At 38.2% G+C, this 10,693-nt stretch overlaps 1 protein-coding gene across 1 annotated transcript in view; it reads right to left on the reverse strand.

Moving 5' to 3' along the window:
* Positions 1–10,693, reverse strand: part of LOC112649972 (bile acid-CoA:amino acid N-acyltransferase-like) — a 13,526-nt gene extending 2,833 nt beyond the window's left edge. Inside the window, exons 1-3 of the mRNA XM_035696663.2 lie at positions 10,183–10,693; positions 5,428–5,943; positions 2,604–2,806 (exon numbers count right to left, since the gene is read on the reverse strand). Of these exons, the coding sequence (XP_035552556.1) occupies positions 2,604–2,806; positions 5,428–5,896 (672 nt within the window). The 5' untranslated portion in view covers positions 5,897–5,943; positions 10,183–10,693. The remainder of the gene's footprint in view (positions 1–2,603; positions 2,807–5,427; positions 5,944–10,182) is intronic.

The following is a 10,693-nucleotide window of genomic DNA, read 5'->3' on the forward strand; positions in this document are numbered from 1 at the left end:
CACCTGGGTGGCTCAGTAGTTGAACATCTGCCTTTGGCTCAGTGCGTGATCCCAGGGTCCTGGGATTGAGTCCCACATCAGGCTCTCCACAAGGAGCCTACTTCTCCCTCTTCCTCTGCCTATGCCTCTGCCTCTCTCTGTGTGTCTCTTATGAGTAAAAAATAAAATCTTTTAAAAAATAAGTAAATAAATAAAATGCCCTAAAGAAATACCGATGTTGTAGGAAAAATAAGAAAGAGGCACATAACTCCTGTGAATAATACGAGTGGGTACAGTTGACCAGTAAACTCTGTTGTTCCTATTCTAGGGTCTCTAGAAGTTCAGAGGAAAGTGTACTCTGTAGGAAAGGATGAGAAAAAGAATGAGCTTAGTAGAACAAAGCATGGAAACATGAGCAGGGGGTTCTATATCTGCTATGGTTTCCCTAGAAGGTTTCTCCTTTAGAGAAAGGTTTTATAAAGGAGGTTTGGCTCAGCTTCCTCTTCCACATCAGTCATCAAGCAAATATTTTTAGATTGTCCACCCTGTACTAACACTGAGGGACACAGAGGGAAAAAATGCATAAATCATCTCTCGCCATCAAGGAACTCACTGCCAGATGGAGAGACGGAGAAAAAAACCCAGACAATTAAAGTAGCCTACAAATTCTGTGATATAAGAATGCACATAGTTAAAGCTGCCAACCCAGAGTAGTAGGGAATAAAGGCAAAATCAGAGAAAGATTCTCAGAAGAAATGGGCTATGAGTTGGGTCCTCATACAAAAAAACCAGGAGGAAACAAGAAGGAATGGCATTCTATGCTGTAGACACTGAAAGGAGCCATTCTTTTTTATTTTGCAGGGCATGTATCCAGTCCCAGGGATAAATTCTGATGGATCTGAACCCATTCCCCTTTGCTACATATTTTTTTAAGCCTCTTTGTAAGGCCAATACATTCTACTGGAGATCATATCCTGTATATTAAGAGGGGTGACTGGAATCATCTGCATTCGAATTAAAAAGATCTTTCAATCTCTGAAGTTCTAGGTCTTAATATAAAAGATGTAGAGTCACAGTTACAGCAATGAGAGGTAAGAACTCAGAATGCATTTGGCCAGGGAAGACAAAGTAAAAGGAAGTATAACATGGATGAACAACAACAACAACAACAAAATGATTCAGTTATGTGCAGACTTTTGGCAGAACACTAACTCTTATTATAATTTCTGCCATCAAATTTGGGACCAGGGAATTTAGAATGCTTCGAAGAAGACACTTAAAATCAACAGATGGAGAAATAAGACCTATAAGGAATTGAAAGATGTATGGTCTATCCTCTCACAGGAGAGAGAGCATTAGGTAGGCTTAGTGGAAGTACTAAGAGCCTAGGATAGAAATCTGGTTTCCAGGCCTCCCTTAGTCATTGACTATCTAAGTGACATTGGGAAGAACACTGATAAAAAAAGTCATGCAGAAATAGAAGGGGAACCAGGCCGAGACCACAAACAGCAAAATCACATAACCTCTTCATTTCTCATCTAAGCCAAGAAGAAACTCAGCACAATAACATCACCTATGTGATAGTTCAAAGACAATTCCATTATATGAACCAAAATAGCTATTTAAAATTCAGTATGCCTCAATAGATGGTTAGTGATTATTGCTCATCTTATTACTACAATTCTGATATTTTGGTGATCCTTATATGAAATAGGATGCAGTACAGAGACTTAATTTTACTTAGATCAATTCTTTTTTTAAGATTTTATTTATTTAAGAGAGTGAGAGAGAGAAAGAGAGAGCATGGTAGGGGGAGGGGCAGAGAGAAAGGGAGAAGCAGACTCCCCTCTGAGCAGGCTCGGGACTCTATCCCAGGATCCCGGGATCATGACCTGAGTCAAAGGCAGACAGACACTTAACTGACCAAGCTACCCAAGTGCCCCTAGATCAATTCTTACTAGGAAAAAAATATTAACATTAGCAAGGGATAACATGTAGCAACCCTGATAGAGCAGCAAAGCACATTTTAAAATTTAAAGAAGATATGAATTAGAAAGTACAGCATTATGTTTAAGTCCTCTCAAATAACTAAAAATGCAAGCCCATTCCTCAAAGAAAGATAGATTCTCAGTCTGATGAAGTCTGATGATTTTATTATTATCAAAGAAGGTGATCATTAATAAGAATTACATTTATTAAGGATGTACCATTGCCAGTTACTCTAATAAGCACTTTGCTTGTATTATTCCCTTTACTTCTCATGAGAACCTTATGAAATAGCATCAATACCATAGCATTTAATAGATGAGGAAAATCAGGATTAGAAGGTATTAGTAGCTTGTCCAAATTTTCACAACCAGATGGAATGAAGCCAGAAATACAACCCAGTTCTGTCTGAATCTAAAACCATTGCATTTTTATTCCAACATGGACACAGGCTAACTTCCTGTTTTGTCTTTCTAAGCAAAAGACATTGGGTATGAAATAAATCATGTGTATGGTATGGATATGTTATAGAATTTTGAGTTCACTGAGGAGCATCATATTTGGAAGTAAAGGGAAGCCACAGGGTGTTATGCTTATTTAAAAACAGGAACTAAAAAAAAAAAAAGGCAAAACATTACCTTAGGATGTCTTAGGAGAAAGTTGACAGCTTCCTCAAAATATTCTAAATCTGTCTTTTCTGGTTGGGAGGGCAGATCTTCATAGTCACAATAAGCCAAGGCCAAGGTGGCAAAGCCATGACTGGCCAGAAGACTGGCCCGAGATTCAATCAGTCCACCAACACCAGCAAACAAGTCAATTACCCCTGGGAAACGGCCCTCTCCTGAGAAAGAACAAAACAAAACAGAACTGGGTATGAAGGGAAAGGAAGGAAAAGAGAAGAAAAACACAGTGTCATGAAGAAATGTATTATAAATTCTGGAATCGAAATTTATATTTTCAAAAAGTAGAATCCCAAGTTTTCAGCCTTGTATCTGGACCAGAATTAAAGCTGATTGAATAGAATAATAGAAGACAGTATCAGGAAGCTTGATTGGGAACTAGATTCACTGACACGTTTAATCTCTGTAGCCAAGGGCTCTTAGGGAGTCACAGTGGTTCATTTCTATAGTATTGGAGTAAAGAAAGTCATTGAAATTAGGCAAGGGCTTTTTAACCTATGAAAATGTACACAGGCTTTAGAAAGTCAATGAAGGTCCTGAAATTATATGCAAAATATATGTTTATATGTGCTTTTTGTTTGTTTATTTTAAAGAGAGAGAACAAGAAATCTGGGGATGGGTGGCATGGGGAGGGGCTGGGGAAAAGGGAAAGAATCTCCATGCTCAGCAGAAAGCCTGACATAGAGTTCAATTTCATGACCCTGAGCTGAGATCAAGACTTGAGCCAAAACCAACAGTAGGAGGCTTAACTGACTGATCCACTCAGGTGCCCCTATATGTGCATTTACTAATGAAAGTTTGTACAGATTTAATTAGGTTTTCAAAGTATATATAATTAAAAAAAAAAGCTTCAAAAGTATATGACTTCAAAAAAAGTTATTGAAATGACTATGTTAGCTAAAATCCTGACTTAACAATGTTCTAGTCCATTCTTCTGACTGTACAGTGATGAAATCTTGCAGCCAAGCAGATGCAAATGATGAGCCCTTCCCATGCAATAACAATGTTTATTCACTGCAACTTAACACATGGTAAAAAGTAGGGATGGTGAGAGTATCATTCTACACTCATGCTCTGTGTAGGCAGCTAGTTTCCTAAATAAAGCGGGGCCCACACACTGAAAAAAGTGTGCTTACTGGGGGCACTTTATCTTCATATAAGTGAATTTAGTTAAGGAAGACTGGTCCCATCCATGGGGTTGCCTGGCTGGCTCAATCAGTAGAGCATGAAACTTTTGATCTTGGGATTGTGAGTTCAAGCACCATGTTGGGTGTAGAGGTTACTTAAAAATAAAAATCTGAGGGGCACCTGGGTAGCTCAGTTTATTAAGCCTCTGCCTTCAGCTCAGCCTCTTCTCAGCGAGGGGTGTGCTTCTCCCTTTCCTCCTCACTCATGCTCTCTCTCACTATCTCGGTCTCTCTCTCTCTCAAAGAAACTTATAAATAAATAAATAAATAAATAAATAAATAAATAAATAAATAAATAATCAATCTTAGAAAAAAGAGTGACTTTTGTGTTGGGAATTTTTAAAACAAAACATTGCTGTTTTCTTATCTTGAGAAAGAAGAAATAAAATGGTGTTAAATATCTTGACTTTAAAATACCATCTGAATAAATAAATAAAGATGTTTCTTATCTCCCGATTGGCAGGAAGAAGGAGAACTTACAAGTACTGAGCCTCTTAACATAGAAAAATGTTATAGTTGAGAACTGCTTTGAGACCTGACTCAGTCACTTTTGGCCCGATGAAGCTCAGCCCTCTTGTATATCCCCCACTTCCCAGTCCTAACATGCAGTAATGTTATCTATGTGCTAATTACTGGGTGTAAAAATATTGAAATTTATCCAAACAACTGCATGGGTCATTACAATTTTGGAAAGGGAAGCTTTTATTCCTACTACATCATTTATAACTCTATGTTGTCAGAAACCACCTCTAATACTTCAGGCTTCCTTTACCCATCTTACTTCTACAAGGTGATTATGTTTTTAAAAGCAGAGAGAGAGGCAATACATCCTGGTGATAATGATGGCTGTGTCCCAGATCAAAGCTCATGTTCTGAAGAAGAGAACCTCAGACACACCTGAAACCTGGACCCACCAACGGCTACTTCTGGGAAATTAACTTTGCTTCATCCAGTCCCACGATAAGCCCTGAGAAATGTACCAGTAGATGTTTTGAACAACTTATTAATATGTGGAAATCACTGTGGGAAACTGAGTATTCTGGTAAGTTTTATAGCCATTAGGGAGTGTGTTGTATTAGCTGTGGATTTACGGGATATTCTATAAATATACAATATTTGTGGAAGAAGAGGGTATCGAGTTTCTTTGAACCCTCTATATTTATTGCAGTATTTTAGTCCATTATATCATCATCTTATTGCATGCAATGACCTATACCTAAATTGAAACTCAGACAAAACAGAAACCCCAAAAGAAGCTGAGACACACTTCCACAATATCAAGACATGGCTTTTCTGATAGCCAGGCTTCAATACAGATGGATTTCACATAAATCCAAAGCTATGGAAATCCCATAATGCAGAGACTCCATATCCTACATGTATCTTATCCTTAGACAAACTCCAGAACTGTTGAGATCAAACTTGAGTTGGAATAGGGCATCACCATATTCTTGTTCTGACCCAGAGTTAGCCCTGATTATAAGGCTGGAAAGGACTACACTATGTACATCCATATGCAAGTTAAACCTCCAGAAGGATTAGGCATTCAAAAGAAGAAATACAAGGATGACAGTAATCAGGTTAATTCTACTCACCAGGAGGGAGAAAGAGGGTTCCCCGAATGTGGCCTTCTCGAACTTGGATCCGTTTGGTACCAGGCGCTGTGTACCACCTTTCCAAAGTCAGGCTGACTTTTGGAGCAGTGGTGGGGATGTGAATTAATGGTAAATTTGAATCATAAAGTTTTATTTGGACCAGGAAGGGGCTACTCATCACATCTCTTTTCAACAATTTAGTTAAAATATTTTCAGGTTTCAAGGACCAAAAGAGACCCATAGGGTGGACTCCTACATAGTCACCTCCAAGTGAAGGGGCACGCTCCAAGTCTACCTCACCAACTTCATTAGCCTTATAGTAGGCATGAGAATGAAACAGGTTCCCCATTTCATCTTTCAGTGTTGCCTGAAGAACCACTATCTGGAAGGGAGGCAGGCCTGTAGCTCGGATATGCACTGGCTCATCAATAAGTGCACTTGTGGGGGTAGCTGTCAGCTGAATCATCATCACAATGTGACACTTTGGATGATTCTCAGTAATGTTTGCCGTAAAACCTGGATTAAAAAATTATATGTATATATTAGAAAATATATATATATATGAGAATATGTATGTAAATGAGAATAAAATAAGGTAGTGAAAAAGTTATAATGAAAGGTGAACTGGACCAGGAACCAGACTGCTTGGATTCAGCTCTAATTTTCCAGTTATTTAGCAAATATCCTGATACAATCTTCGAATGCAAGATACCTGAGAGCTTTTGGCAAATTTGCAGAAGATATGAAACAGATAGATAAGCTTTATAGTAATTATGAGCCAGAGTGGAGGAAGCATCAGCCAAATATGCATGAAGGAAGATATCACAATTGGCCATCTAGAACTCTTGAAAAATTAGGTGCAGTGGAGGATTAAGAGGGAAATGTGCAACTGAAAATGGAATTCATTGGGGTGCCTGGGTGACTCATCAGTTAAAGTGTCCAATTCTTGATTTGGGCTCAGGTCATGATCTCAGAGTGCTGGGACTGAGTCCCGCATTGGGCTCTGCACTCAGCATGTAGTCTGTTTGCCCCTTTCCTTCTGCCCCTCACCCTGTTCATGGTCTCTTTTTCACTCTCTCAAGTAAATAAATAAATAAAAATCTTTTGAAAAAGAAAACAGGGATTTGTTAAACATCCATGTGTATGGAGCTGGTAACTCCACTACTAATCCCCTCCCCAAGTCCTACAAACAAAATGCCTGGCATCTAAGAATTCACCTCTAACAGAGCATAAAAAAACAGGCAAATCTTCTCAAAAGAATGAGGACAAAATCTTTGGGGAGAACAAGGAGGCTGACATATGTATCACTCCCTAAAGAAAAAATACAGTTTCATAAATAGGCTTAACCAATCCCAAGAAAAAACAAATGCTGACAAGACCTTCAGCTACACAAATATTTGCTAAGCTTTTCATAATCTCCCTCTTAAAGGTTAAGGAATGCCCTTCTCTTTTTGGTTAGTGTGAAGAAAGCCACAAAAATGACCATTGTTCCCATTCTACTGAACTTATCTGGATAAATACAAAATCAATTTTTTGTTTTGTTTTGTTTTCTTAAACTCATTAGATTGCCAGGAATCTGAATGAATTAAACTCCAATGAGTGCTAAGTTCCTCCTCGGAGAGAGAAAACTTTCTTTTCTACCAAATGACTTTGATCTATGATAAAGCAGCAAAAAAGAATCCCCCATAAAGAAAAATAAGGAGAAATCAATAGAAAGTTTAATGCACTTTTAATGGAAATGTGCAAGCTGGTTTGATGGTTTAGGATTCTGAGAAACTCTAGCCAGAGTCCTTCTCCAAGTGCCAACTCTTTAGGACTTGGCCATGTGCTCTAGGACAATACTTCAAAGAATGGGCGCAGAGACATGAGCCTAGAGAAATCTATCTGAGGCATTACAGGTCTTTGTATGAAGCACAGCAGCTAACTTCCAAAGCATGGGGGAGAATAGCAAAATAAAGAGCTTTTCCTAGGCTCAGAAAGCCGAGAGTAAGACTTCAGAGCAAAGAAATTTCCTTAGACTCTCCTTCTAGAAGAATTATGAATCAGAGAGACATATCCTACAGTTAGAAAAGCTAGCAACATGGCCATAAAAAAAACAAAAAAACAAAAACAAAGGTATCTCCTCCAGAAGTTCAGCAATGCTTAGATCCCAGTTTCTTCTGATGAGAAGGCCTAATCACATACCCCAAAATATTTGACACCAGTGGCGCACTGAATAAGAAAAAGCTGCAACAAAGCCCAGACCACAGGTCAGATTTGTTCAGCCCTTAATTCTAACATTCTGACAAAGTAGGGCTCTGCTCTTTTCTTGAGGTAAATATTACTTATTCTAGTCATTTCTTTTATATGAAATATCTGAAGTATGATTTAAAAAGATTATAAGACCCAACAGAAGCAAGAAAATTGTCTCATGATAAGGATGAGAATGAAAAGTCAGTAGGAAGAGGTGCAGATTAGACAGGAACTTTGAAACAACCATTCAGAAAAAAAAGAAAAAATAATAATTGAATTATTGATATATACAATAACTTGGAGGAATCACAAGGTAATTATGCTAAATAAAAAAGCCACTCCCAAATGATTCCACACTGTATGATTCCATTTATATAACATTTTTGAAATGAGAGAAATGGAGAACAGATTAGTGGTTGCTAAGGTTCAGGGACTGGGTTGGATGAGAGATGGCTAAAAAAAGGATACCATGAGGAATCCTTGTGATCATAGAATATTCTAAATACTGATTATACCAAGGTCAATATCCTTGTGAAATCCTACAGTTTTGTAAGATTTTACTATTAGGGGAAACTGGGTAAAGCATACATGTGGTCTATCTGTATTATTTCTTACAGGTGTGGTGAATCTACCATTATCTCAAAATAAAAGTTTAATTTAAAAAAGATAGCTATGAGACACCTGGGTGGCTCAACCAGTTAAGCATCTGCCTTCAGTTAAAGTCATGATCCCAGGATCCTGGGATCCAGCCCTACACAGTGGGAAGCCTGGTTCTCCCTCTCCCTTTTCCACTTCCTTTGCTTTCTCTCTCTCTCTCTCTCACTGTCAAATAAATAAAATCTTTTAAAATTTTAAAAAATAAAAAATAATAACTATGATAAAAATGCTAAAGGATAAAGTAGAAAAGGCAGATACATGAAAAGATTGAGGAATTTCATCTGAGCATGAAAGCTGTAAAGAAGAACCAAATGGAAAAGCTAGAAATAAAAAATACAATAGCAGAAATGAAGAATTACTAGACAGACTTCATAGAAGACTCAAAACAGCAGAATACAGAACCAGCAAATGTAAAAACAGCTCAACTGAAAGGAGCCAAACTAAACAGCAAAAGAGAAAAAAGGATATACGAGAAAAACAGAGTGCTTGAGATGCGAAGACAATATCAAATACTTTAATATATGTGTAATTGGTGCTTCAGAAAGAAAGGATAGAGAGAAACAGAAGAAATAGTTTTAAAAATAATTTTAAAATTATCTGGCAAAAATTTTCCCAAAATTGTTGAAAAATATCTTGCCACAATTGCAAGAAATTCAGGAGGACAAACACTAAGAATACCACAATGATGGCATTGTAGTCAAACTGATAATAATAAAATACAAAACGCAAATATTAAAAACAGCCAGAGCAAAATGGAAACATTACATATAGAAGAACAAACAATATACATATATATGCTGCCGAAGCGAGCACATGAACAATATAAATATTTGACTTCCCATCACAAACAATTGGAAACCAGAAGATGGTAAATTTTTTCAATGCTTAAAGGAAAAGAACAAAACTCAGATTCTCTATCTAACAAAAATACACTTGAAGAATGAAGGCAAAATAAAGATATTTCCAGAGGGTAGGGAAATGAGAGAGATTATGTCTGTCGTAGACCAGCATTGTAAGAAATGTTGAGATCTTGAGGGGAAATTTGACCAGATGGAACTGGATCTTTGGGAAAGGATGAAGACCACAAAAATGGTAATTATTAAAAAAAAAAGGGGGGGGGTAATTATAGAAGTACAGTTAAAAATATCTTGAATATGGGACTCCTGGGTGAGTATCTGACTTCATCTTATGTCCTGGGGTCTTAAGGCTCCTGAGATCCTGATCTCAGGGTCCTGGGGTCAGGCACCCTTCTCAGTGAGGTGTCTGCTTGTCCCTCTCCCTCTTCCCCTCCCCTTCTTGTGCTCTCTCGCTCTCTCAAATAAAAAATACAATCTTAAAAATCTTTAACATGTACACACACATATATGTGTGAATTTAAATGCAATTAAAAGACTTTAAAAACAGGGACACCTGAGTGGCTCAGCGGTTGAACGTCTGCCTTTGGCTCAGGGTGTGATCCTGGTCCCGGGATCGAGTCCCACGCTGGGCTCCTTGCAAGGAGCCTGTTTCTCCCTCTGCCTGTGTCTCTGACTCTCTCTGTGTGCCTCTTATGAATAAATAAAATCTTTAAAAAATACTTTAAAAACAATAACAATGTCTTGTGAGTTTATAGAATACATAGAAATAGCATATAATGACAAAACAGTGGGAATGGAGTAAATAAAATTATACTGTTGCAAGATTATCATATTACTTACTATTTTTCAAGCAACACAAGATTATTTGCAGGCAAACCGTAATGACTTAAAGGTACTATTAGGAGCTCAGCTGAGCCTGGGAAAATCTAGAAAGCTGATCAGATTGGGTATCAGAGTAGCTGATGAAAGCAACAAGCCAAAAATAAGAGTCAAACCTTTAATCACTTACTGTGATGGGAGAAAGTGCCTGGTCAAGACGAGGATCAAGGGTCTGAAGTTGGGTGGTCCGCCAGGTGGGTGGGTTCACTGTTGCAGCGGCCCCAAACCAAGGATCTAGCAGTTCTGAGGTCACAGTAGAACAAGGGGAAAGGGCTAGCAGTAGTAAGGAACTGGGTGCTAGGTCAGAGTGAAAGAAAGTATCTTCAAGAAGCCCTGGTCCTTGAATAAAGAGACCTCAGCACACATGTCTGGAGAAGACTTTGGACCTTGAACAATGGCCTGATGATACATGTAATGATAATGAGAGTGAAGGTACCTGGGAAGGCAAATATGAGAACATGATGGGCCTGTATGACTAGTAACAATGAAGACCAGTAACCACTAAGTGGCCTGCGTCCTTGACAACAACTTTTTCCAGAGACTGCCGTGCACTGGCTGTACCCAAAGTCTGGTGCTAGAAGGTCAGCATTTCACCATGATTCCTACCAACTAAAGCCTTTATAAGGCAGCCCTGGTGGCTC

Source organism: Canis lupus, chromosome 11 (assembly GCF_003254725.2).
Source record: "Canis lupus dingo isolate Sandy chromosome 11, ASM325472v2, whole genome shotgun sequence".
Classification (NCBI taxonomy): domain Eukaryota; kingdom Metazoa; phylum Chordata; class Mammalia; order Carnivora; family Canidae; genus Canis; species Canis lupus.